The 27,128-nt window shown below is 56.5% G+C and overlaps 3 protein-coding genes across 8 annotated transcripts; 1 reads left to right on the forward strand and 2 right to left on the reverse strand.

Moving 5' to 3' along the window:
* Cyhr1 (cysteine and histidine rich 1) lies at positions 1-16,161 on the reverse strand. Of its 3 annotated transcripts, XM_040736334.1 has the most exons (4): positions 12,527-13,087; positions 5,136-5,374; positions 4,294-4,505; positions 1-2,796 (listed from the first exon to the last, which is right to left on the reverse strand). In XM_040736334.1, exons 1-4 carry the CDS (start codon positions 12,881-12,883, stop codon positions 2,405-2,407), a joined length of 1,200 nt encoding a protein of 399 aa, XP_040592268.1. In that variant the 5' UTR covers positions 12,884-13,087; the 3' UTR covers positions 1-2,404. The 3 variants fall into 3 exon arrangements, with proteins under 3 accessions (XP_040592268.1, XP_040592269.1, XP_021078662.1); XM_040736335.1 differs by lacking the exons at positions 1-2,796; positions 4,294-4,505; positions 5,136-5,374; positions 12,527-13,087 and adding exons at positions 14,125-14,885; positions 15,221-15,319; positions 15,787-16,161; XM_021223003.2 differs by lacking the exons at positions 1-2,796; positions 4,294-4,505; positions 5,136-5,374; positions 12,527-13,087 and adding exons at positions 14,125-14,885; positions 15,221-15,319; positions 15,512-15,750.
* On the forward strand, positions 15,889-23,939 carry Kifc2 (kinesin family member C2). 3 transcript variants are annotated; one of them, XM_021222965.2, is made up of 19 exons: positions 15,889-15,906; positions 16,639-16,696; positions 16,915-16,996; positions 17,120-17,268; positions 17,361-17,499; positions 17,609-17,754; positions 17,836-17,901; positions 17,986-18,114; positions 18,439-18,516; positions 18,626-18,740; positions 18,818-18,927; positions 19,337-19,445; positions 19,549-19,712; positions 21,773-21,877; positions 21,965-22,086; positions 22,181-22,304; positions 22,413-22,542; positions 22,626-22,882; positions 22,954-23,939. In XM_021222965.2, exons 4-19 carry the CDS (start codon positions 17,194-17,196, stop codon positions 23,206-23,208), a joined length of 2,124 nt encoding a protein of 707 aa, XP_021078624.1. In that variant the 5' UTR covers positions 15,889-15,906; positions 16,639-16,696; positions 16,915-16,996; positions 17,120-17,193; the 3' UTR covers positions 23,209-23,939. The 3 variants fall into 3 exon arrangements, with proteins under 3 accessions (XP_021078624.1, XP_012980631.1, XP_005086097.1); XM_013125177.3 differs by lacking the exon at positions 15,889-15,906 and adding an exon at positions 16,298-16,389; XM_005086040.4 differs by lacking the exon at positions 15,889-15,906 and having other exon boundaries at positions 16,505-16,696.
* On the reverse strand, positions 23,541-27,114 carry Foxh1 (forkhead box H1). 2 transcript variants are annotated; one of them, XM_040736333.1, is made up of 4 exons: positions 26,325-27,114; positions 25,353-26,292; positions 24,989-25,093; positions 23,541-24,888 (listed from the first exon to the last, which is right to left on the reverse strand). In XM_040736333.1, the coding sequence occupies exons 2-4, from the start codon at positions 25,695-25,697 to the stop codon at positions 24,055-24,057; spliced, it is 1,284 nt and encodes a 427-aa protein (XP_040592267.1). In that variant the 5' UTR covers positions 25,698-26,292; positions 26,325-27,114; the 3' UTR covers positions 23,541-24,054. The 2 variants fall into 2 exon arrangements, with proteins under 2 accessions (XP_040592267.1, XP_005086060.2); XM_005086003.4 differs by having other exon boundaries at positions 25,353-27,114.
* Positions 27,115-27,128: the final 14 nt, after the last annotated feature.

Here is a 27,128-nt window from a genome sequence, read left to right on the forward strand (position 1 = left end):
TGCTCTTTAGAAAATTACTTTTATTGTTTTGTAAATGTCTCACTTCAGGCAAACTGAGGGATGTGGGGGCTCACAGGAAGTGGGGATGAGACAGGTGGAAGAGGGGTGGGGCCTAGTTTGGCCTATGCTACCCCCTCCGCCTCCGCAACACCTACTGAGGCTGAACCCCTCTTCCCAATCTCAGAGACAACAGATAAAGAGCCAGGTTAGGACAGCAAGATAACAAGATTCTGGACACAAGCCAGGAGATGTGGTACCCCCCCCCAATAAAGGACCCACAATGACAATGCTGAAAAGTTTGTATGCCAGTCCCTAGCATAGCCGAGAGACATAGTAGTCTTCTTTACGTCTGCTTCCTCTGGGCTGAGTCATAGTGTAGGGCGACACTGAACCTGTCACTGGTGGAGGCCTAAGCAGTTCCCCTGGGTACCCGTACATACCACACTCCTTGGCGGGTCTCACTTGGGCACTGCCCCAACCCTGTATGGGCACTGGGGTATGCCTCTCGGCCCCCCACACAAATACCTAAAGCTCTGTTGCCTCTGAGACCCTGCCAGCCCAGCCTCATTCCTCACGCCCGCTGTGTCCCAGCTGGCTTGTGCCCATGGGGAATAAGCCTCCTACCCCGTTTCTTCCCAGGAGCCTTTAGGCTTCCTTCGGTAAGTCAGTCTCTCACGCATCCAGACACAGGTTATTAGGGCAAGCTGGCTCTGCCCCGCCTTTTCATACCATCACCTCGGAATCAAGAGGGACTTCCAGAGGGAGCCCCCCACTCCCAAAATTCCCGTGCCTGCCAGGTGAGCACGCCTAAAGGCAGAAGACATCGGGGAGCTGTGTGAGTCAAAGGCCGCTGCTCCCATGGCTGTGCTGGAATCTGGCATGGGGTCCTTGGTAGCAGGCAGAAGGCAAGTATGGGCCTTCTCACCGCCCCCCCCCCCAGCCAGGTCACATCTGCTGAAGTCCCATGTAGGAAGCCAACAAGGTGTTGAAAAACTTTCAGCTTAAGAGAAAGCAGGAGGGCCGCACGGGTCTGTTCCTGGCTGTGCTCAGGAAAAGACAGGGCCTGCTCCCTGTATCACAGCTCCTTTTCTCCGTCTCTCAGCCCCCTGCCCCCTGGAAGGTCAGGGTCGGTGGAACTACACCCACATGGCCAGGACTACCCTGTCCCTTAGCTTGGAAGGCACAAGGCAGTGTAGGCCCAGGCAGTTTGCTTGGGGTGTACGAACTCTGAGGCATGTGAAGGTCTGGTCAGGGCCAAGGACACCGGTTCTTTGGTATTAAAGCAATGAAAAGCTATGATAAAAGAGCCTCATCTCCTAAGCAAAGATGGCAGGAGGCAAGTTTCCCCTTCTCAGTATCTCTGAGGAGCCGAGGGAAGAGGACGGGCCTAGCCGTATCAAGCATGGCTGCTTCACATTCTGGGAGTCCCTACTACTTGTCCTGCTTCCAGACACCACCCACAGCATCTGTCAACGGCCCAGCAAGGGGAAGGCCCACCCTGCTCAGGCAATAAACCACACTGCTCTGCTTTGGTCCTGTGATGTCCCCGCCACCATTAGTGACTGTCTCCTTGGCACCCTGAGGACACCGGGCCCTCTCTGTTGAGTTAAGCGAATGGATTATTTCTAGCTAAAATCGCATCACTTAAAGAGCCTGTAGAGTTTAATTTTTTTCTGGAAGAGACAGAATTTCACCCTGCATTCCGAAAACATTTGCTGAGCCCTACTAGCCAAGTCCTGCTTTTCTGAGTGGTCAACGGCTGGGGGGTGGGGGAGGGGGAGACGGGACCCTCTCTGGCTCACCGGCCAGGCTTTGGTCCCAATCTCAGGTGAGACTGTGGGGGAGGCAGTGTCTCTCTTAAGTCTCTCCTGGGGGGCACATACAGGCGCGGTAACAAGGACAGGACAGGTTCTGACCACCAGGCCAAACCAAATCTCCCATCAAGTCCATTCACAGCCACACGTTCCCCTCCAACAAAACAGAAAGTAGGAAACAAGGCTGCCTTTTTAATTGCAATCAAATATGCTGTCTGAAGTTAGCCAGGGCCCCTGAGCCTGGCCAGGGAACCACCGTGCCACCTCGATTGAGGATGGGAGCTGGGGTGAGGGTGGCTGGCTTCTCGCCCTCCTCACCACCTGTACCTGAGGAGCACAGAGTACGGTTTCCACTGTGGTCAGCCCAGCCTCTGGCTGCCTGCAGGAGGTGGGAGGCACAGGGCAGGAAGGTGGGCCAGAGGCAGAGACCCCTGCACACGCATGCAGACTTTCTCAGGGTTTCATTTTGCTTGTTCGCCTCCTTTGCTAAAATGATCAGATAGTTGTGTGAAGCTGCTGCCAAGCTAGGAAGGGGTGGGACAGCACTACTGGACTGCAGCCCTCTGCTCCTCAGGCAGCCTGGGCCTGTCCTACTTCTGTATTTGGAACAGGAAGAGCCGCAGGTTAATGTTCTTGGCAGCCAGCAGCTTGTTGCACTCCACAGAGTCGATGATGGGCAGCGGCACATAGTCTGTCTCGTTGCTCTCGTTGGTGAAGACAAAGTGGTAAATGACAGGACTGATCCTCACATCATCGTACGGGCCCTTGAGCAGAAGAAAAGAGCACTCCAGGGGCGCCGTGACCTTGCTCTTGAGGAGAAGCTGGAAGGAAAGTGTGCGCTTGCACGACAGGTTGGGGTTGCGCTCCGAGTCATTCACACGAGCCTTCAGGACCCATGTCTGGTTCAGTACTGTGAACCGTGGTGTTTCATAGTACAGGCGTGTGATGAAGTCATCAGTGCGATAAGGCCGGAACTGAACCTCTGTGGAGACAGACAGGGCCAGACAGTCAACTGTTAGTGCTGGGGAGGGCCAGGGGGTGGAGCCTTCCCCAACAGGCCAAGGACAGGCTCAGCCAGGGAGGAAGGCAACTTACCCAGATAGTGCGTTCTACTTGTCACAAGGTAAGTCAAACGCAATTATGGCAAATGGAAGTGCGCAAGCTTTGGGGAAATAACTACAAACAGAATTAACACCAATTAGCTGGAGAGTCCTGAGGCTGTGGGACATTGGGCCACGTGGCCCAGGTGTGGCCAACCCACAGTGCCACCCTCCTTACCCTCAGTCCCCTGTCCCCGAAGGGGCGGGGTAAGCAGACACACAGACAGGATACAGTTCTGAGAACAAGTGCACTTTATTGGTTCCGATACAAAGCTGCCAGAAAAGCCAGCAGGTGGGCATATGGTCTCTGGTCCTGCCCAAGGGGAGTGCCAAGTCCTTGCTGCTGCGCTGTGGACTCTGTTCAGCTGTCTGTGGGGCTGTTGCCCGGCAGGCAGACCTGCCTCTGCAGTCCTGTGGCTGGCACATCCTGCTGTGGACGTGTAGGCTCTTAGGCAGCCAGTGCTTCTTTCGTGGACAGGGCTTCCCACCCAGCCCCTGCTGTAGCCACATGGCCTGGCCCACCCAGACCCCACAGGTCATGAGATCAGCCAAGGCGACTCCTAAGCAAGACCCAGAGCTTCCTGCTGACGCAGGCCTGGCCCTTGCATCTCAGGCCTGCTTGGGCTAGTCTAGGCAGCATGGCATGATGACGTCCAAGACTGCCCTGGGTGCTCTGAGCTGGCCACCTGCTGTAGGCTGAGCAGTGGAGGGAATGAAGTTTCCCTGAGTGGCCCCAGTATCAGCAGGTGCTTCTTGTTCTCTGGCCTGGCTCCTGCTCCCCGACATGTTCAAAGCTGGTGGCAGATGCCTGGGAGCCATGAGATCCAGCGAGCATAGGCCCGGTCCAGCCTACTCATTTGTGGGCATCCAGTTCTACAGTCTGAGCTGAGACCCTCAGCTTGTTCTGGAGCCCTGCTCAAGCTTCTTGCCAGCCTCAGGAGGCCTTGTGGCCTTCAGTAAACATCTGCAGACAGGACCTGACTTGATGGAATGTTCTTCTTGCTCTGTGCTCCAAAGGTAAGGCCCCAAGCTCCCAGACTGCCCAAAACATATCCAGTTTTCTAGTTAGACCCAACACCCCCAATCTGGGGAGCCCCATACAGTAAGGGGGTCGTCTTGCTGGGGTGGTAGGCAGAGACAGGGAGGACAGGTGGGAAGGACCTCTGTAAGAGCCATGCAGGTGCATCCCTCCTGCTCAGTCTCCAACCTATCTTCTTCCCCAAGCCATCCTCCTGTCCACCTGGAGTGTTCCAGAGCCTGGCCATCGGCGCAGCCTGTGCCCACTACCCAGAGCCTACTGCCTTCCCGGCTCTTGGCTGCCAGCCCTCTAGACCCAGACAGCGCCTGTGTGGCATGCAGGGGAATGTGGGGTGTCTCACCTGTGTAGCCGATCTTCTCAAAGCTGAGCAGGCTGAAGATGCTATTGTAGAGCTGCATCTCCTTGCGGTGGCTCTGGTCCATCTCGTCCAGGATCTCCATCAGCTCATTGCCTGTCTTGGTTGGGTGAGCGCACGCAGCCTCATGCACTGTCAGCTCGTGGAAAGGGCCATGCCACGGGCAGCCAATGCGCTTGTACTTGCACTGTGTCACCCTGGGAGGAGTGGAGAGGAGTGGTCAACCCTGTGGCCGGGCAAGCGGCCACGCCCAGCAGTCTTCCAGAGGCTGCTTCTGCCCAACCACAAACGCTTTCCTGTAGGACACAATGAGCTGTGAGCGCAGCCACTTAGAGCCCTTGGAGGCATGCATGTGAAAGGCACGGAGACGGAAGGAGAGAAGCACTGCAGGTTAGACCACAGCCTCCTGTGCCCAGTGCTGACGTCTCCGCCCAGAGGCAAGTGGCCGCTGACCATGACACTAGACCCCACGTGGCCTCATTGTAGGAAAGCTCTTGGTGTCAGGGCCTTGCCAGGCAAGCGGCTGTTTCTATCTGCTGGGACTGGGCTGTCAAACAAAAGAGTCTCACTCAAACTTTCCAGAACTTTCAAACTGATCCTGCTGTACTAAACTTTGTAAGGACCTGTCTAGTAGCCACAGAGAATCCTAGAGGGTGACCATCACATCCATAGAGCACTCTGCGGTGTTGACCCTAACTATTTTCTGTGGAAAGGCATGCTCTTACCACCTGGGTCTACAGGGTTACCAATGGACTGTATATGTGGTCCCCAGGGCCCAGCCAATAAGGTCTGATCAGATCACAAGGCCACGCTTTCACCATGGTTACCTGTCCTGGCACTCCTCTTTCTGGTGCCTCTCTAGGAGGGAGCGAGGGAACTGACGAAGACAGAAGCCACACTCTGAAGGCAGCTCGCTCACAGCTTTCTCCACGGCCAGGTTCCGGCAGCAGAGGCTCTTACTGATCTCACAACGACAGTTGGGACATGTGGCCTGCTCCTCCTTCAGCCGGGCATCTGCTAGTAGGTGGATAAAACAGCCAGCGCACATCAAGTGACCGTTAGTGCACTGCGGAGAAGGAAAGGGAGGTGAAGCTCACAGACCTGTGGATGCTTGCACGCACACCTGCCCACCCACACCTGCTGGCTCCAGCCAGACCACTTGTCCTGGGGGTTTGGGTGAGGGAGTAGAGGAGTACCCACTAGTTCCCAAGTCTTGCTGGTACCTAGGAAATACTGAGAGCTGCTTGACAGTGGGTGTCATTCCAGGACAGAACTAGCTTGGATTTTGTGAAGAGCAGGGCCTTGAGGTCCTGGCTACATTTAAAGAAAGCCTGGACGGCAGCTGACATGACCACATCTGGGCTTGGAACCTGGCTTTCCCATTTGTCCCATCACAGAACCTGTTTTTTTTGTTTGGCTTGTCAGGGTACCCAGCAAGCTGCTCATGGGGTTATAGTTGCTGCTGAGGCAGGCATTTACCCCTTAGCTTTCGAGAGGCTGTTCATGTAGGGACTGGAAGTGGCTCAGGCTGAGGTCAACCCTGGCCCCTTCATACTAGCCCTTGCTGATAACACAGGTGAGAACCAGCAGTTGCTAGCACCCAGGGAGGGCGACTACCTACTGGGGTTGCTCCAGAGCCAATGGCACAAAGCCTAGAGCAGGCAGGAGGCTAACCTGGCTCAAGTTGAAGGTAGGTGGGTCTTGGTACTGAGTTGGGCTGATATAAATGGGATCAGTGGGAGCAGACCTACTAGCTGGAGGTCCTTGGTTACATAGACAAAGACTATCAGAACCTGGGTCTCTTACTGAGTCAATATACACTGAGAACCATTTGGTGCCACAAAAAATGCTAGATGACCAGAGAACCCTGTACTGGGGTGGGCTTCCACTACGAGAGAGCCTTCTCATATGAGAGGGACTCAGTGTTAAAGGCGAGACCAATATCCAGGCGTGGTAGTGAACACCTTTAATCTTAGCACTGGAGAGGCAGAGGTAGGCAGATCTCTGTGGTCTACAGAGAGAGTTCCAGAACAGCCAGGTCTACACAGAGAAACCCTGTTTTGGAAAACAAAACAAAAAAAAAAAATAAAGAGAGGAGAGAGCAGAGAGGAGAGGGAGAGGAAGAGAAAGAAAGAGAGAGAGAGAGAGAGAGAGAGAGAGAGAGACAGAGAGACAGAGAGACAGAGAGACAGACAGAGAGACAGAATGTGTGTGTACAATACATCAGGCCTGCCATGCTGAGACTGCTCTGTACACTGAAGTGTGCATTAGGGAATGAGACATATGTAGCCACTGCCTGGCCATGCCAGGGGCTACTTCTGCATAGCTGCCATGGTTAATAAATTTTAGCTGCCATCATATTGCTTTAGCAGGCTCTCTGCACTCTCAGTGAATGATGGGATTTACATGCTGAGGCCTGATGGTGGCAGAAGCCTGATGAAGAGCCCACGCCCACAGGGAAACCACATGACTAAAGCATGCACTACAAGGAGAGTGGCCCAACTATGACCTGGATGAAGAGACAGAGCAGGGGCCAGCCTGCCTGAAGTGGAGATGAACAACCGTTCTGCTGTGTCCATCCTAGAAGTCAATGGGAATGGGCTCAGGACTACACCTGGGTATAGATGGGGCAGGTGCTGACCAAGTCATGGTCCTTTTATACTCCATCTGCCTAGGGACTTCTGGGACAATGACTAATGTTCCTTCTGGAAGGCAGGAGGAAATACAACACAAAATTGAATGTTCAAGTGTTTCAGAGAGGCGATCTCAGGATGCCCCAGAGAAGCAGGGCGTGACCACATTGCATCCTCCAAGAACTCTACCTAGACTGGAGTGGTGTAAGTGCAGAACTCAGCAGGCAGAGGCAGGACTGTCTGAGGCCAAGACTAGAATACAAAGTGATTTCTGGGCCAGTCTGGGCTACATAAGACCCCATCTTAAAGAAAAATCAAAGTTCACCCAGCAAGACACCGGCACTGAAACACCCAACCCCAGCACTCCACACAAGGCATAGCTTGAGTCACTTTCTGGTAAGAAGCTGCCCGACACTTAGATGAAGCTCTGGCCCAGGTCTGCAGTCACTTTTAGGGTTTACCAGTCTGAGTAGAGGGGAACAGTAGTTTTCCTGGCTGCAGCCGGATCCCCACAAGGTTTCTACACCAGGCTGTGGATACATGGTCCTAATCTCAGCCAAGGCAGACTTGGAAAGGAGTCCTGGGCCCTCCTGATGGGAAGCTGAGGCTGCCAATCCTATCACTACTTCTCAATATCACTCCTGCTCCCAACCGTGGAAGCCACCTAAGCCTGGGCTAGGTTTGGCCACAGGGCCTATTCTCTTGGGAATTCCAGACTCAGATCAACTCCAACTTCACAACACAGGGAAGCGGTGCCTACCCTGCTTTCCTCTGGGCCACTCTGGGAAAGTCTGCAAGGTCTGGGGAAAGTGAGGTGTTAGAGCCCTGGCAGTTAAGCTGAGTGGCAGAACAAGTCCCAGGATGTTCTGTGGCATACTGGCCCAGCCAAGAGCTTGACCACAGATGACTCCATAGTGCCAGTTCCAGTTCCTAGGCACCTCCAGAAACTGCTTCTGCAATGGCCAGGCCAGGCTGCCATCCCACCATCAACCAGCTAAACTCTGGACTTATATCCAAGATAACACTGTGGGTTTTTCCAGGCCCTCTTGTGACACACACTGACTTGGAGCTGACAAGGTTGAGCTCTGCTCTCAGCCTATAAGTCACCAATAGCATGCATGACCTTGGACTCATCATCTTCTCTCTGTTGGTCCCAGTTTCTTTTCAAGCACAGGACGAGGTAATAGAGGCAAAGCTTGACACTCAGATTATAGAACCCCTAGAACAAATGCCACCCCTGCAGTTATCCATGTTAAAGCTGGTAAAGCTCTATCCCCTATGGGGCTGAGGCCCTAGGCTCCTCTAATGGTCCAGACATAGTTATTTGCTCCTACATTTCCAGGTCAGCACCTAGCCCTTTCATCTACTGACCTGCAGGCAGCTCATATGTGTTCAGACTGGGCTACATACCTAGGCAGGAGTGCTCTTTTTGGACTGGGCTCTCCTTGGGGTGAAAGGAGCTAGATGGAACAGTTATGCTGATGGAGAAGCCCTGCCTGAGTCGTAAGCAGGTCTTAGAAATGGGTCCTGCACAACTTATAGTTGGTGACAAGTTCCCTGTGGTCAGCCAGGCTCTTTCAAGCCCAGATCACAGTCCTCGCAAACATAGGGTGCCCAAAATATTATGGATGGTCCCCAGACCCACATGAACGGACTAGCCTCCTGCTCAGGGCACAGTGGATCACAGACTCTTGACAGAAATCACTGGTACCCAAATGCACTAATACCAAAGTGCCATTCAGCCACCTGGAGACTCTTCTTCTCTAGAGTCTTCCATGGTGTCTTAGATGCAGGTAAGGCTCCATCAGACCTAGGGGCACCTTGGGGCTTGACCCAGCTTCTTGAACTTACACAGGCAAGCATGGGCCTGCGCCAGAACTGGCTCCTCGTCCATGGGTATACAACCAGTATGCTGGAGGCAAGAACAAGAACCTTCTGCTCAGGTGGAGTTGAAATTCTAGACTAGCCACATCCAGGACTCAGGACTCAGGTGGGACCCAGCAATCTCTCAGAATGTGGCTTTTACTCAGAAATGAACACTGCTTAGATTTAAAAAGTAATACACACACACACACACACACACACACACACACACACACACACACACACCCCTTCCTTGGATACCTAAGCAGAACCTTTCCCAAGACTCTTTTCTGCCTCAAAGAACCAATCAGGGCTGGAGAGCTGGCTCAGCAGCTAACAGCATCTGCTGTGGCTCACAACCATGCACATCTCCTGGTTCAGAGGGTTTGAAGCCTTGCTCTGACCTCCGCAGTGCCAGGCACTTACATGGTGCACATACACTCGTGGGCCCAACACTCACGCCCATAAAATAAGTAAGGACAAGTGGGAGGAGGGAGAAGAAAGAAGCACCATCGCTGTCAGTGCCAGGGGACCCCAGGCCATGTGCGAGGCAGCCCCTGGACACCGAACGATCTCAGAAGGGGGTCTTGAGTAGAGACGACCAATGTTTTCTAGCCCCTTTCTCAGTCAGATATCTGGTCTCCCATGTCCAGAGGCAAGGCAAAAGCATAACGTATCAACAACCATCTTCTGGGGCCGAGTAGGAAAGGACAAGAACCCTTGTCAAAGGGAGAAAAGGAGCCCCAAGATGGGTTTGTTAGCCAGGCCCAAGAGGAAGCAAAGAGGCGGGGAGGGCTGTGGAAAGGGCAGCTCAAGTGGAAACCCTGTAGGAGGACAGTGACCCAGGGCTGTGCTCACAGAAAGTGTCTGGGCCCACATCAGATACAGCCGGATTCACTGTGTTCTACGACAAAGCTCACTTAACTGATCCTGAACTCAAAAGCTTGTGAAGGGTGGAAGAAGGAGGAGTATCTTGTCAGATGCAGTGCTAAGAGGCTGACCCTGGCTGACACCCAAAGAATCAGGTCAAGGCTGGGTCTATCTTACAAACATCCATACTGGGCAGTATGTGAAGAACTGTAGCAGGAAAGCTAGGGGAAGCAGGTCAGGGCTCAGGCTAGGACTCCCCATGACAAGGCGCTTCCACGGGTAGTTACTGACTGACCCCACTGCCCTCTGGCCTCATGAACACAGCCAGCACAGGGAGCCAGCACAAACTGTCTGCTCATCTGCCCAGTCTGGACGAGCTAGAAGTTCTTGTGCGGGTTCCCTCCGGCCTTCATGCCACCTACGAGGCACCTGCCATAGTGCTTGCCTGACTATGGAAGGGCCCACCCCAGACTCAGGAAGGAGGCTACACACCTGGCCAGGCCAGTTGCCCAGGATGTACCTAACGCCCGCACAGAAAGCATCAAAGCACCTGTTGCACCTGCTGCGGCACTTGACACGGGCTCCAGGGGTAAGAGCTACTTGGCTGACAGCTTTGGTCAGACAACCTGAGCAAATCTCCTCATCTGTGATAGGTCAGTGTATGATGGGGCCGTGGGAATTGGCCCTGCAGGTCCAAAGGCTATCTCAGGAGCAGGTGGATGAGCCCACATTACAGCCGAGTCTGTTCTCGTCTGCCTCCCCGGGCTTCCCTGGCAGCACAGGTGACATATGGATAATACACTCTCAAGTTACCACACCCCCAGCCAGCCAACTCCAGCAGTCCATGAAGTTTTCCCCACACTCAATGCCAGGCACAGCACGGTTTCCCACTTCTTTTCCCCAGCAGAGCATCTGAGTAAGCTCCCAGAATGCACAGCATGCCTGGGGCCACCTGGAGCCCTGTGTTCTGCTGAGGTCAGGCAAATGCTGCCGGCGAAGGCTGTCTAAAGAGAGCACGCGTTAGACAAGAAGGCTAACAGAAGAGACGAGACGAGCTCAGGCAGAGGTGGCCAGCAGTGGATCCTGGCCAGGGCACTGATGTCTGTGCCCAGATCCTGAGAAGAAGCGTGAAGAGGCCTGTCTGGCACCTTGGCAGGGACAACAGGACCCCCAGGAGCTGCACTGCACTTCTGGAAGCATTCTAAGATACTAGGAAACTTCATCCTTCCCCATGCTGCACTCCCATTTTATAGATTATCTGTGCATAGGCAAAGTTCCAACATTTGCCCAAGGGCACTTTCAAAACCACATATTCTAGAAAATTCTCCCAGTCTTTGCAGGTAACAGGGAAACATCTTTGCTCTGGGTATTTACCTATGCAGAAAGATAGGAAGGGGGCTCGTGGCAGTGCCTAGAGATCACTGTCAATGCCCATAGCTCCTCTGAGTCACCAAGTGTGCCCCAGGAACTCCCTGGCTGCCTGAGAAGGCAGCCCCTCACTCACATCACACTTACCGCACCTCCTTGGCTGCCTGACTCCAGCTGCCCAAGTCAGAGCAATTCCTAACACAGTGTAGACTGCTATGAACCAGCTAGTCTCATGTGGCCTGCCACCATGCCAGGGACAACCAAGAAACCCCTGAATTCTTTGGGACCCCCTTCCATTGGCCTGTCTTGCCAGACTCCCACTCAATCCTAGGAAAGGAAGAGCTCTCCCACTAAGAAGGACCAAGAAGCCAAGACAAGAAAAAAGGCTGTGAGCAGATACCAATGGCCCCTAAAAAGAGAGGTAAACACTGGTGTTAGAGCCAGTAGCTGCAGGAAATGTACCCCCCAGCTGGCCCCAAGATAACACCTAAGAGGGTGAGTGTCCCATCCCAGTCACTGGAACCCTCCCACACACAACACACACCTCAGGCCAAGGCAAGAACAGAGAGATCCAAAGGGTGGGAAAACAGCTTTACAGACGAGACCTATACTGGCCCTCAGCCAGGTTCCTCAGTCTGAAGAGAAGCAGGGAAACAGGCCTCACCAGCCACTTTCAGCTACAGTAAATACAAAGGGAGCTGATAGGGACCGGGAACTGAGACCAGGGGAAGGCAGACAGAGATCCCCACCGAACCAGAGGTCTGCTCTCTTCTACCTAGGAGAAGGTTGCTAGGCCCACACAGACAAGTACCCTGGGTCCTACTGGCACACTGGGTCTTCAGATGGGAAGGGTTAGGACGAAGTTCCTATGCACTGATAACCTTGGAAGCCAGCTTGGCATGGGTGAGATGAGCCCGTAGTAGGAAACTGGCCAGGCTGGGGCAGGAGGAAGAACCCAAAAAGCAGGTGGCTTCACCCAGATTAGAACTGGGAAAGGATGAGAGGCCCTTCCTTCTTCCAGTTCAGAAGAAAACAGGGCTTCACAGGGCAGAGAAAGAGGTATACTTAATTGTTCAGGCATGGAAGGACACTCTTGGGGGGGTGTGGCTGCCAGAATTGGGGCCCTATCTTCAGTTAAGAAGCGTCTTCCTCCTCCAGGAGGTCTAGAAGTGAGGGGCAGTGCTGAGCAGTAGGCAAGGTAGGCGGGCACCTGTTCACAGATCTCTGTGAGGTCAGCTGAAAAGGATCTGGAACATGTCAAGGAGGGCACCCCGGAGGAACCAGAAGGCGCAGACAAGAGATCTAAGGAGGGGAAAGGAAATTCAGACGGGGGAGCGAAGGGTACCGTGGAACACGGAAAATGGGATTCTGAGCAAGAAAAAGACAAGGAGCCTCGCCGGCCTGGAAGGATGTTTGGATAGGAAAGGGTTCCCGGCCACCGGCCCCCGGCCTCCAGCGACGCGGCGCCGGGCCGGCGGCCCTACCTGGTACACGGAGGCCTTGGGCAGGTCCAGGCACACGGTGCAGCACAGCACCGAGTACAGCCGCTCCTCCAGCTTCCCGCTGCCCGCTGCCACCGCCGCCGCCGCCGCCTCGGCCGCCTCGGCCGCCCGCAGCCGCTTCTTGGGCGGCGCGTCAGGGTCGCCGGCCGCCTCTTGCAGCTGCCGAGCGCCGGCCAGGCCCGCCTCGTCCGGGAGCCCGGGCCCCGCCGCCTCGCCCAGCGCCGCCGCAGCCGGCCCCGCGACAGCCCCAGGCCCGGCCCCTACCCCGACCCCGGCCGGCACGGCACCCGCGGGCCCCGCAGCCGGGCCACCCCCGCCGGCCTCCTCGGCGCCGGACATCGCGGCCGGCCGGCCCGGCGGGCGGGTGCCGGCGCGTTCGCCGGCTGGAAGTTAGGGTCGCCGCGCGCCCCTGCCGGCTTCTCGCTGCCGCGGCGACCCCGCAACCTGCCCACCGCGCCGCAGCCTCAGTGGGCCCGGCCCGCGCGTCGGCCCGCAGCGGCCCCGGCCACCAACCCCGGCGCGGCCGCCATCTTTGTTTTCGCTGCGGACCCCCCCACGCCACCGCCCCCTCGTCCTCCTAGTCACGTGTGCCCCGCGCGAGCCAATGGTAGCACCGCGAGGGTCTAGACGATGCGGTGGCCCCCGCCAATGGGCGAGCGAGAATGCGGGAGGGAGGGCCCACCCACCTTAGAAGGTGAACAGAAGGGGGTGGGGCCCAGGGGGCTGGAGGGGAGAAGAGGGCGGCGGAGGGTGCGTCCTCGGGTCTGGGAAAACACCCAGGCTCGGGCTCCTCCAGAGTGCACGGCGCCCCTAGACTCCCATGTCGGGGTGTGCCTGGGCCATTGTCCACAGAAGTCCGGGCTTGCGTGCGTGCGTCAGGCTCCGGCCTAGCTGACTGGAGTGGAAGGGCACGAACTTAAAAAGCCCAGACCACTACTCTGGAGCGACGTGATAAACGTCGACAAGATGTCAAGTACCGGAAGAGCGAAGGCTTGGGTACACTACAACCCAGCCCTCGGCCCAGCCCCAGGGTGGGAGACTCAAAAAGGGTCCTTAGAGGAGGTCAAACGGGTAGTAAGCAAATCAGATGTGCAGTTCCTGGGAATCGCTAAGGTACAGCCCTCTTCGGCCTTTTACTAACCCAGCTTGTGAAGGTCACTGCCCCGGGGGCCACCTGCCAGGTCCACCAGGGATCTATGCAAATCTACTAAGTCCCAAAACCAAGACCCAAAACTATGTCTTTTCAGCACGGAGTCTCTCTCTCTCTCTCTGTCTCTCTCTCTTTCTGATATAAGGTCTTACTATATGCAGCACTGACCATTCTGGAATTCAACTTGTGTAGTCCGGCCTAGCCCAAAACACAGATGGATTTGTTTCTGCCTCCCAACTGGGATTAAAGGTCTGCACCACCATGCCCAGCACACTGGCGTCCTCTTGGCAAATTTGCCAGAATTCCAAGAGGAATAATGCCTTCTCCTAGTTAAAGCACATCACCCCTTCATTGCTGAGGGAAGTCAGCTGATACATACCCTGGAGGCCTAAGGAAGCCAGCTCAAGAATAAGCAGATTCCAAACTCCTGTATATTCCTAAGGTTTATTGGAAATCTGGCCTCTGACTCACAACCATGTTCCTCCCAGAATCAGGCCCCAAGTGTGCTGAGGACCTGTTGCATTCTGCTTTGGGCAACCTTCCACACATGCATGACCAGGGAAGGGACAGCACCCAAGCTCTGCCCCCAATTAGTGAATCTACAGCAGGCTCGTTTCAAGAGGAAGCCTGTCCCTCAGAGAGAGGCTCGGATGCAGGCCATGGGCAGGGGAGCAGTGCCTGGAACAGAAGCCGGGCCTTCCAGTGTCACTCCCACTGCAGGCGCTGCGTGCGCAGGGCCCGGCAATAAGCCCAACTGCCCGCAGCCAGGGCCCAACGACAGACATCCTCCCTTGGCAGCAACAGCAGCCTGTCCTCTTCTAGACGGCTCAGGAGACCTGCCACGGCCAGCATGGCACCCCCCCACATCCCGTAAGTGTTGGCTGTGAAAACAGCTACAATAAGGATGGTCACTGCCACCACCAGCAGCACTGCCTGCCCAGCCACAGAGCACCCTTCAGGGCCGAGATGGTTCCCAGCCACCGCCAACACCATGCCTCCTCCCAGAAGCAGGTTGGCAGAAGAGCGGTCTCCATTCACCCAGTGAAAATCGAAGGCCAGAAGAGGCAGACCGATGACTGTGGCAACCCAAGCTCCCGCAAGGCAGTCTTCACGCGTGTTCAGCCCCGGGGCCAGCATAGCGACGGCAGCGAACGTCTGGAGAAGGAAGCCAGCAGCGGCTCCTCGGCTGGACTGTTGACACAGGGAAGACAGACACGTTAAGGAGCCAGGAGTCGCCCTTTTAAAAAGCAAAGAGTCGGGGCTGGAGAGATGGCTCAGAGGTTAAGAGCACTGGTCTGCTCTTCCAGAGGACCTGGGTTCAATTCCCAGCATCCATATGGCAGTTCACAACTGTCTGTAACTCTGGTTTCAGGGGATCTGACACCTTCTATAACAATGCAAGTAAGATTAAAAAAAAAAGCAGAGTCTGAGATTATCAAGGAGATCCAGCCTTACACACTCCTCCCGCCACCCTCTTTCTAGTTCAGGGGTCTACATAGTCTGTGAAAGTAAGAATATCCACCTACCTGTACAGAGCTCACCGCTGCGTGCAGAGACACGGCAGCCAGCACCAGGTGGGACAGGACAGTACTCCATTCACTCCTGGATTTGGAGACCATGGCACCCTGAACAGTAGTGAGTTTGAGGAGACAGGAAAGGGACCGTCAGTTTTGGAGAGAAGAAAGTACAACAGAGGATGGCGACTTGGAACCTTTAGCGCAGTTCCCCGGGTATCTCAAGTCCCAGAGACCTCTGAGTAGACATTAGAATAGGTTCCAGTCCCAAACTTTTTGGAGCTCTGCGGTCACTGGACTCACCTACAGGGAAGAAAGACTAATTTACTGCGGAAGGGGAATGGGATTGTTGTTTTGGCGCTCAAGCGGGTACTCGGAACGGCAATGTGCACGGCCCCTTGCTGTATGACCTGGGCCGAGTCCCTAGCACTTGGAGAGAAACGGTTTCCCACGCCCCGGTAGGGAACAAGCAGCCGCACAAACCAGCCTGAGCCAGGCAGCACCTGGCGACGCCCACAACAGTCAGCCCCGCCTCTTAGCCCGCCCTCCCGTGGCGCTGCCCGGAGCAACCGGCTTACCTCCACCAACGAGAGGAGCTCAGGCTAGAGCGGCGGGCGGGGCCTGCGGAAGGCCGAGGCCCGCTCTGGAGGGGTGGGGCTGGGAGGGTGGCGGTCCCGACCAGAGGGTGTGCAGTACAGGTTTGTGTTTTAGACAGGGATTCTCCGTGTAGCCCTAGCCGTCCTGGAACTCGCTCTGTAGACCAGGCTGGCCTTAAACTCACGGAGATCCTCCTGCCTCTGCCTCTCGAGTGCTGGGATGAAAGGCGCGCGCGCCGCGTCCGTACAACTCGGCTCGCGCACGGGGATGGTGAAGGGTCCGGGATCCGAGGCGGGGATGTAGGCGGGGCTGGAGGCGGGGTGCGGCTTCGAAGGGGTGTTGCCCGGCTGTGGGCGGGGCGAGGCGGTGACCGAAGGGAGGTGTGGGCGGGGCGGGCTCCGGGGAGGGGCGGGGTCTGGGCGGGGCCACCGCGGGAGCAGGGGTTGTGCACCTGTGCGCTGACGGCTGCTGAGCGAGCGCGCGTACCTTGGCGGGGGGGGGCGTCTCCGCGCTGTGCGGGCCAGGATTTCCAAAAGAGGCTAGACAGCCGCGGGAGCTCTTTGCGCCCACTATTTGCGAAATAGGTACTGGAAAACGCTTGGCAGGGCCTCAAGGACAGGTTTTGCGGCTCCCCGCGGTCGCCCCTCAGTGTGCGCCCTCCGCCCGCGGAAGATCGTCCGTGGGGGCGGCCGCCGCGAGCATGCGCATGGGCATTGCGGCGGGCGCGTGCCGAGTCCTGGTGCGGGGACGCGGGGCGGCGCGAAGCGGTGCTCTCTGCCGCCCCGCGCCCCCATGTACGCCTTTTACTCTCTGCTCATTTACATCTTCTACAGTCTTTTCCGCAGGGATGGCGGGGCTGCGGCGGCCGCGGACCCCGGCGACCCCACCCAGGTGAGCGGAGTGGGCCTGCATCGCGGTTGGTTACCACCGTCACCCTGAGAGCTGGTGGTGGCCGACCTGTGCAGCTTATGTCGTCCTTAGGCGCTGGGAAATAGGGCTGTCTAGGTGTTGGGGTCATAGACCTCAGCCCAAACCGCTTGGCCCCTTCAGAAGGGAAGCTCACCCACATGTGCCAGCACCCTCACAGGCGTCCCATATTCTCTTCCCAGAGAAACGCTGGCAAACCTAGGGGTCGTCGCCGCCCGGATCAGATCACATCAGAGCTGTGGACCGAGTTGAACAGCCTGGCCGGTAGGTTCATGCCGAGGAGCTGCTGGGGAAGGGAGCGCTGCGATTGGAGTGCTGGGACCTCACTGGGAGGGGAAAAGGCCTAGCCTCCATCTAGCCTCTTCCTTCCACTCCTTGGCCTCGAAGGCTGCTCAGAATCTGAGGATGGTCCGAAAGGAGCCGAGGGTGGAGCCCCTGAGGTGTCTCTGGAAGAGGCACTCATGCGCCTTGCTGAGTTCCTCTCCCTCCAGTTGGGGGCAGAAGAGAGCCGTGGGACGACTCCTGACCCAGGCAAGGTGAGCGCAGTGATCTCTAGCAACCGCTCCTTTCAGCAGCCTCTGTGTTCCACACAGCCCCAACTCCTCCGCTCTGGTTGTTTTCATCCCAGCCTGGTGAGGTCCCCCCACTGTTGACAGTAACAAGTCAGCTCTTGGCCCTTCTGGCATGGACACGGAGCCCCAGGGGGAGGCAGGTCCTGCTTCAGGGGACACAGCCACCCTGCCCAGTGCAGCCCTCCGATCTAGATGGTTTGTAAAGGGTACCGCTGTTTGTGGAGGGAGCAGGGTCTCTCAGAATGGGCTCTGCTATCTCTAGGCTGGACATTTCCTTACTTGTGACTGACTCACCGCTCTTTAGGGTCTCTGTCACAAGAAGAAAGCTCCCCTCAACCCACCCCTATCCTGGATGAGGTACCCGGGGATGAGGCCCAGGAACATCGGCCTCCCCAGTTGGAGGAGGAACAGGGAGCTTGGCAGCGGCTGGAACAGCTCATTCTTGGACAGGTAAGCGAATCAGGAGCGGCAGGGACAGGGCTGGCACGGGACCCAAACAGCAGTGCCATCCTGTCCCTGATTTCTCCACAGCTGGAAGAGCTGAGGCAGCAGTTGGAGCAGCAGGAAGAAGAGCTCAGTAGACTGCGCCTGGGAGTGGTGAGGCTATGGGGTGAGCACGGGGAACAGACTGGAAAGCCAAGGGGACTTCAGGGGAGTCCTGATGGCACCCCTCTCTGCCAGGGGGTGACAGATTCAGAGAAAAGAGTTCAACATCTCACGCTGGAGAATGAAGTCTTGAAACAGAGCTTGAGTCTTACTCAGGACCTCCTGCTGCGCTGGGGCCCTGGCCCCCTTGCCAGAGCCCCACAGGTACTCTATTTCGCTGCTATTGTGTTTGCTTTAGTAGGGGACTGTCTCCAACTGTGGAGAAACTCTGGGACAGTCTTTGTAGGACAGCCCATCAGTGAGGCTGATGCTCACAGAAAACCCCTCACCCCATTTTTGGTCTCTCTGAGTAACCTTAGGAGAAAAGAGAGCCGGGGACAGGGAGCCCTGCGTGGAGTTGAGTACGTGGGGTTAGGCATTCTTGCCACTCCTGATTTGGCCTTCCCATCTGCGAAATGGAGCTGTAAGAAACCCTTTCCTGAGTTTCCATTTGGCTCTGTGGCCCATCTGGCTCCTGCTCTCCTACAGGAGGAGGCAGGGGCTCTGTTGGAGCTGCAGGGCCAGCTTCAAGAGGCCCAAGACACCACAGAAGCCCTCCGAGTCCAGGTGGGCTAGGGGACCTAGGGATCAGGAGGGCTGTGGCGCTGGGAGGTGAAGTCTGGGGCAGGGCCTGGTGCCTGTCTCCCCAGTGACAGAAGTGGGGTTGGGGGAACAGCTGGGGGTGCAGGAGATGCAGCTGCAGGGCCTCCGAGGGGCCCTCCAGCAGCTCCAGCAGGACACAGAACAGAACTGCAGACAGGAGCTGCAGCAAGTCCATGGACAGCTGGCAGGTAAGGGCGAGGAGAAAGCAGTTTCTGGGAAAGCTCTGGAATCTGTTCTTTTCCTCTCAATGGCCTTCCTCCTCTAGGACTTCGGGCTCGGATGGCCAGCCTTCGTCAGGGCTGTGGGGACCTCCGAGGACTGGTCAGCACCTTTACCCAGAGTTGTCAGGGCTCGCTGAGTGAGGCCCAGGGCCAGGTGAGGACCTCTCCCTTCCCAGTACCTTCTCTGAGGGCAGCCTGTTCTGTTCACTGTTCTTCCTAGGGGAGCCTCTTATTGTTTCTCCCACTCTGTCCCTCAGGAGCTCCCTGTACCAATAGGTCACTCGTAGGCATTTGGATTGATTGCAATAATTACTGAGTGACCTCAAAGTGTCCTCGTTTCTTTTCTTTTTTTGGTTTTTCGAGACTCTCCTGGAACTCACTCTGTAGACCAGGGTGGCCTTGAACGCAGAGATCCACCTGTTTCTGCCTCCACCTCATACATCATTTCTGTGTCCTCATTTCTGTGCTGTGAAAACTGGCATTGCTGAGAAGCCAAAAGGACAGCTGTCAGCACCCGACTTCACTTAGAGTTGCCTGGACACCTGTCTTTGTTCTCCTCACAGGTATCCTGGGCCCTTGGGGCTCTGTCAGCTGGAGGAGCTAGGAATCAGCTCTCAGAGGCACAGCAGGGCCCCCCAACTGGATGCTCAGGACGGCTTTTGGAACTCAAGGGTAAGATGGACTTTGGGAGTGGAGCAGCGGTGACTACAGCGCAGAAGAGCTGTCTGCGTTTCAGGGCTCAGGAGACAATCTGCTGCTGTGGTCCCCGATGCAGGGAATATACGTGTGCTATGTCGACTGAGACCAGCAGAAGGGACACCTTCCAGCCCGGTGAGCGTGGAGCCTGGACAAGGGGGGACCATCGCCACCTGCTACCGAGGGCGCCAGCACCGCTTTCGCCTGGACTGGGTCTTTCCTCCAGATGCCAGCCAGGAGGAGGTGACGCCAACTTTGCATCTTTCCTGACCCTTCCTCAAAGTCCCCTGGGTCCAGAAGAGGCCCATCCCCTCTTCCATGACTGTCTGAGTATCTAGTATCTAGGAGGTGGGAGGCTGGGCTTCCTCAGGGAAGGGAACCACTGAAAGTCTGTGGAGACAGGATTGGCTGCCCAACAGAGACTAAGGAAGATGAACCCGTCCAAGGCGAGTTACTGTTTGTGTACAAGTGTACAAGAGCATGGATGGGTGCACAATGGTGAAGACAGGCCTGTGGTCCTATGGGTGATGGCTTGGAGCCTTTACCACCCAGCATTCTTATAACCCAGGCTCTGCCCATCGGGGAAGGCAGAACCTCTGCTTGCTTTGTGACCCCAAGGCAGTCAGGTGAGCCCATAGCTGACAAGGGAGCAGGGCAGCTGCCGAGGGCTCCCCCACTGCCTGCTCTGATCTATACTACTGCCCTCTTCTCTGGCCAGACGCTAGTGGAAAGCAGCCTCCCCCCCAAGCTCGTGTCTCCATTTGCACAGTAACTGTGCTGCTGGAGTTTCTGTGACTGAGGTGGAGGCTCAGAGCTGAGGAGGGATTAGGTAAGGGACAGAGCTGGCAAAGAAGCCCCAGGCTACCTGCTGTTCTCAGAAGTGGTATAATGTAGTGTCTAGCAGGGATGGACCCATCTGACTTGATTTCCCATTTATCTCTGTCTTATACATGGCTCTGGCCTCATCTCCCACCCCATCCCAAGTGCATCCATGCACAGCTCCTATACTTTTCTACTATACTCTGGGCAGCCTGGACCAGGTCCCCCCCCCCTCGACAGGATTTCTCTTTATTGTTTTGCAGGCTGTCCTAGTACTCGCTCTGTAGACCAGGCTGGCCTTGAACTCACAGAGATCCACCTGCCTCTGTCTCCCGAGTGCTAGGATTAAAGGCGTGCGCCATCAACGCCCGGCTCCAAAGGTATCTCTCATGAAGTTCCTTACCAGTATACACCATTGTACCACCCAGTCCTGAACTTTTCATCCTCACTCTGGTAATTCTAGACTTTGTTTATATGATCATCAAGACATCAATCAGAAATGACAGCCATTCAGTTTCTGGGGACCTTCTAATACGAACGTTGGCTATGTAGTTACTGAAGAGGCTATCAATTGTGTCCATATCTCTGCCCAACCCCATGTGTCCCTCAGCTGCATCTCAGAGCCTGAGTTCCCATAGTCTTGCCTAGAACTAACCCCTATACTCACAGAGACCCTCTTGGATTTTTTTTTTTTTGAGATAGGGTTTCTCTGTGTTGTCCTAGTTGTTCTGTAACTTGCTTTATAGATCAGGCTGGGTTTTTGTTTGTTTGTTTTGCTGTTGTTGTTTTAGATAGGGTCTCACTGTGTATTTCTGGCTGGCCTGGTAATTAACCCCTATACTCACAGAGACCCTCTTGTTTTTGTTGTTGTTTTTTTTTTTTTTTGAGTCAGGGTTTCTCTGTAGCTTTGGATGCTGACCAGGAACTCACTCTGTAGACCAGGCTGGTCTTGAACTCACAGAGATTCACCCACCTCTGCCTCCAGAGTGCTGGGATTAAAGGCGTGCACCACTAATGCCCAGCTCTGCCGCTGCTTCTTGAGGGTTGGGACTAAAGGCATGAGCCACCATTCCGTGTTTATGTTCATTCTTTTTTTGTCAGGGTTACTCAGGTTCCCCAGCACGCATTTCCCATTAGTTGGCATAGAGAGGGGTGACCCCGAGAAGCATAGAAAGGATGGTTAATTAGTGTCTGGTCTCTAGTCGCCTCAGGCTTTAACCAGGAAGTCTAGCCCTGGCATCTAAGCTCCTGACCACTGCCCCCAGGACCTCCTAATGGCCTCTGGGACTCTACATTCTCTCCTAAACCGATCTTTTCTGTTAGGCCCCTCCCACCAATTCTTAGCACACTTCTATCTGAGGGAGGGGCCTCTTCCCAGAGGGTTACACTTTGCCCGCATCTTGTTAACTGCACATCTCCCCTTCCAGGTCTCCAACAGGGGCGCAGACAAGGGCTGACCCTTCTCCCATGTCTTTTGTCCCTAGGTCTTCAGGCAGTTAGAGCCAGCTGTGTTGTCGTGCCTCCAGGGGTACAGTGTCTGCATCTTCACTTATGGTCAGACCGGGACTGGGAAAACCTACAGTATGGAGGTGAGCTGGAGTTCACAGTTGGGGGTGGAAGGTGGGGAGCACCGGGGGTTTGTATGAGAGTCCAATGTGGCACTGCACACTCCTCAGGGCCCACCTGAGGACCCTGGCATAGCTCCTAGGGCACTGCAGTTGCTGTTCCGGGAGATGGGGACTGGAGGGCACCACCATGTAACCCTCAGCATGGTGGAGATCTACAACGAGGCAGTCAGGTCAGGGATGCGGATGCGTGGGCGGCTTTCTCCTTGCCCCGGGTCCTACAGCCACCTTTAGAACCCGTGGACCAAACCCGCCCTTTCTTACCAGGGACCTCCTAGCTACAGGGCCTCCAGAACGCCTGGTTGTGAGGCAGGGACCTGCAGGACAGGGGGGGATTCAAGTGACTGGCCTCACACACTGGGATGTGCCTAACCTGGAAACCCTGCACCAGGTGAGACCTTCAGAGCCCCTGTCTGCTCCCACCTGGGGCCATGTCTGTATCTATAGATCTCTCTCGGAGTATATATATATGTGTGTGTGTGTGTGTGTATATATGTAGATGCTGAGTCTGGGGAGGAGCAACCGAGCTACGGCATCCACTGTCATGAACCAGCACAGCTCACGCTCCCACGCCCTAATTACGCTGACTTTGCATGGGGCACCTCCGTCTCGTGCCCAGGGTATCACAGGTACCACCGACTGTGCTTAAGTCCTGATCGTTCCCCGGCTCCCTAGAGGTCTCCCTCCGCATGGGTTTCATTTGCGCCCGCAGGCACACTGCACCTGGTGGACCTGGCAGGATCCGAGCGCGTGTGGAAAGCAGGGGTGGTCAGCCCTCTGCAAAGAGATCCCAACGGCGCCCGGCGTCTGCGGGAAGCCCAGTCAATCAACCGCTCTTTGCTGGCGCTAGGAGGAGTGATGGCCGCGCTCCGAGCTCGGCGGCCGCACGTCCCTTTCCGAGATTCACAGCTCACCCGCCTGCTGCAGCCGGCGCTTGGCGCTGGCACCACCGCAGTGCTGCTGCTGCAGGTGGGTCCCTGAGCTGCTGCAGGTCGGAAGTACTGCTCTCCGGGACTGTGGATGAGTGCCCTCTCTTGTAGATCTCCACGAGGACTGAAGATCTCGGGGAGACCATCTGCTCGCTCAAGTTCGCTGAGCGAGTGGGTCAAGTGGAACTGGGGCCAGCCCGGAGACGTAGGACCCCGCGCTCTGGAACCCCTTCTTCCCTCAGTACCGACACCCCGCTCACTGGGACTTCCTGCACCCCTACACCATCTCCTGGCAGCCCTCCAAGTCCCGGCCCCAACAGCTGTTCTGGCTTGACTCTGGAGCCTCCAGGGGACCTGCCTGCTTAGGTCTGGGCCAGGAGAATACACCTCTGCTGGCAGAGGCGCGGCCACGCTCCTGTACCCCACCTCCTAGGTCAACTTTTTTTTTTAAACTCAGGCCTTTGAGGGCCCCCAACAGTTTCCCCTTTCCCTTCTTGATCTGGCCAGGGAATGTTGTGCTTGGGAGAAATGATTGCCTCCACCCTCCCACCCCCAGCGGGGCCACAGGCCCTAACCCTAACCTTATCACCATTTGCCCTTATCGAAGCTCACAGCAGGGGGTCCAGAGCTGCAGGAAGCAGACCCCGGGCCAAGTGGTTTCCCAAGTCACCACCCTGCCCCCAAAATCAGACTTGGAATTAAAGTGTTGTAAATTCCTTTACTGTTAACCTCTCCCCCTCCTTCCATCACCCCCAAATCATGTAGGGTCCAGTCTTCCATTTCCTAACCCTTTACCCCAAAGGTGCTACCTCCTACTCAGGCAGCTGAGGGGCAGGGGCAGGATTTCAGACTGGACCCACTTAGGCTCTCCCTCCCCCAGCCTGGAGCCAGGAAGGCGTGGTGACAGGGAAGGACAGATGGATGGCATGGAGGCTTGAGAAGGTGAGATCAAGAAAAGAGGCACTACTCTAGCTGCGAATGTTTCCCCAGACCGGAGCCCTGTGTGGAGGAGAGTCAGGCAGGACTGGCCAGACCTGCTGTGTCTAGCAGAGGCAAAACCCTTTCTGGAGTAGCCCAATTAAAGTTGTGGGTTTTCACCAAGCCTGTGCCTGGTGTTTTAAAGCTGTTGCTGTGGACGTGCTCCTAGTTCTGGTTCCCCATCAAAATGGTGTCCAGGGGTGGAAGGGAGAAGCAGCCCCTGCCTGCCTAGAACTACGACAGGCTGTACCAGGAGAGCAGCCAGCCCGGGGCGGGAGCCGCCAGATCCCAGGGGTGGCTGACCCACACATCATAGATGCTCTTGTTGGGTGGCACTCCCTGGAAGAGGGAGTCCAGATCACAGAGCAGGTCCTGGGACCCTTGGGATTCAGTACCTACACTCCAGTAGGCTGGGCTGGCTGAAGATGGGCACTGGGGACAAGAGGTGGGAGGGAGGGCGGCCAGGGGCATCACTACGTTGGGAGTGTAGATGGGCAAGTACGAGGTGGGTAGCTGACCCCACAGGGAAGCTCTGCACCCGCTGTTGGTCATTCCCATGGGATCTGGGGAACCCTGAAGTAAGTGGACCGGCCAGCTACCCTGCTCTGGGGAGAGAGAAGGCCTGATGACTTCCCCTTGGGAAGTCTCCCCCTCTATTCTTGTGGGCCCAGGAAGGGAGCAGACAGGCCACAGAGGCTTCTCAGAGGAGTTAGGGGATACAGTGCACACCCCTTCTTCCCCGTTGGACCAGGTGCCTGCCTGAGCTGAGGAGCTCTGTCCAGCTGGCGCAGGCTGCTGGGGCCGCGTCGGTCCTTTCTCAGGGTCCTCTAGCAGGGACTTGATGCTGAAGCCCTCCCTGGACGGTGGTGAGGGAATGAGCGGCCGATATGGCCGGCCGTGGAGCACGTACGGGCTCAGGTCCTTGACGAAAGTTCTGTGTGTGCCCCGGGTCTGCCATCGCCGGCACAGGGCAGTGTTCTGAAGGCGCAGCGCCTCTGCGGGGATCAGGCTCACATCCACTGCCCAGAAGTTGCCCTTGGCCTGGGGCTTTGTAGGATCCCTGGGCACCTGGAGAGTGATTGGTTTGGGTGTGGCTAACCCACCCAGAAGCTCAGGGTTTCCGTGCCCACACCGGCCGCCCCCAGAGTTTGGCCATAGACCTCCCTACCTTACGGAAGCACCGGTTAGAGGAGAGGTTGTGGCGGATGGAGTCCTTCCAGCCGTCGTAGTCATCCCTGAAGAAGGGGAACACTGCCTGGACCTGACGGATGATCTGAAACCAGGCAGAGTGTTTGGGAGGTGAGACAGGGATAGGAACAGTGCCCCCTCCCTCCCTCCCTCCCAGCCGGCAGCAGGGTACCCCTTCTCTGTGCCCGAGGGCAGAGTCGGCGGGGGTGGTGGAAGCTGCTCTCAGGACTGGCCCCACTGGCTAGGAGATGTGGACTAGGTAGAGGCGGAGGGAGCCTGGGCCTACAGTAAGGGGGGGCAGGCCTGGGACAGCTACGGCCCACAAACATGAGGGACCCTCTCACCTGCGCCAGCTTCAGCCTGCGGAAGGGTGCGGCCTGGATTACCAAGGCGATCATGGCTAAGTAGGTGTAGGGGGGCTTGTCATGCCGCAGGTATCTCTTCTTCCTCCTCTTGGGGGGAGACTCTGCCTTTGGAGGCCTCGGACGAGAGTTGCTGCAGGGACCCATGCAGGGGAGGCAGCCCTGGGCTGGGGTCTGGGCTAGCAAGGGGCTCAAGGCAGACGGACTGAAAGTCGAGGTTGGGTCCCAGCCAGAGGCCATGCTAGGACTGGCCTGGCAGTCCCTTTCTTTATCATTCTGATGGAAGGGGGAGGGGTGAGAGGAAGAGGCTGTGGGGGAGGGGAACATGTGAGGGCTGCCACAATTAGCAGGGTTCAGCTAATCTTGGAGGGAAGGGCAGAGAAGATTCCAGTAGGGACTTTTGGTGACCTCTTGAGATCAGTTTCCACTTCCAGGTTGCCTTTGGGTGCCTGGGCATCCCCTATAACCTGGAAGGAAAAGGCCTTGGAAAAGGTCTACCTCAGGATACCTTATCTGCCTGGGTCAGGTCCCTAGATCCCATTTAACAGATGGGAAGTGATTTCCCTAGTCTGATTACCCTAAGAGGAATGGGAAATTTCCAGGAGTTCAAGAAGAAGTAGCTAAAAGAAGCCATGCCCTAGGTAGGGGGTCTGCAACCCAGGTCTTGACTGGGGAGGTGGGGGCAGATAGGCGGATGGGCTGAGGGAAGACTTCCCAGACCCCCCATAAACAAGGGGAGCAGAGATGTAAGTGATTTTTCCAGGGGTCTGCTACGGGAGCCCATGTGGGCCTCTACCTATTCCTTGGCCATCTAACGCTGGCTGTACCCTTGGGCTCAGTCACCTACTGTGTTCTAATTGTTAGCCAAGTTCTCCTGCCTACTGCACTGGGCAGGTCTGCAGTGAGGGTCTGGGTCATGGCACTCACTGCCATGGTTAGTGGCATGGTTAGTACCAGACAGCAAGGTTAGTACCAGAGTCAATGGTCCCAGACCTACATCAACACTAACTCCTGGGGAATTCACCTTTTCCTGCGCACCCCCCCCCCATTGCACCATCAGAGGACGACGGACTCAGACCCTTCCTGGTACCAACGAAGGCACGGTCATGAGTGCAGGAGGGAGCAGGGTGCGGAGGCGGTGGGTTCCGGCACACACACTGACGATAAACGCAGTGGGACCTCACTTCTCCTAACTGTCCCACCCATGGCTGAGTTGTGGTCTTAGCCCAGACTGCACTTCCAGTCCTCACCTGCCTTCCCCTGGAACCCTATCACCCCCTGCCCCTCGGGACTCCAGCTGAGGGTTCCTGTGTCTCACCAGGCTCGCCTCCGCCCTAACTCAGCAAAGAACCCAATTCTCTCCTACAAGCCTGAGGTTTCCCCTTCCCACTGGCCCTTCCTTGCTTCCAGGCTAAGCCCTGGCTCCCGGGTCTGACATTCAAGGGTCCTCATCCTGGCTGCTTCTCCCTGACCACAAAGTCCCAACGCGGCTCCTTCCTGTGACCAGCCATGGGTCTGCTTTGAAGGAAAGACTCCGGCCTTTCTTTCAGTGACCAGGATAGAGATCACCCTTCCGGGAACACCTGAGCGCTCGCCCTTCCCGCTCCACCCGAGACGTCAGGATGTTTGAGCCACAGAACAGAGCACGGAACAGCCCTCCACAGAGTCATCTCGTCTACCGGGGCTGACCCCGCTACCGGAGGGCGCTCTTCAGGCTCCGCCCCTCGTAGAGTGGCTCTGCCCGGGACTCCCACCCGG

This window comes from Mesocricetus auratus, unplaced genomic scaffold, assembly GCF_017639785.1.
Source record: "Mesocricetus auratus isolate SY011 unplaced genomic scaffold, BCM_Maur_2.0 Super-Scaffold_100055, whole genome shotgun sequence".
In the NCBI taxonomy this organism is placed as follows: Eukaryota; Metazoa; Chordata; class Mammalia; order Rodentia; family Cricetidae; genus Mesocricetus; species Mesocricetus auratus.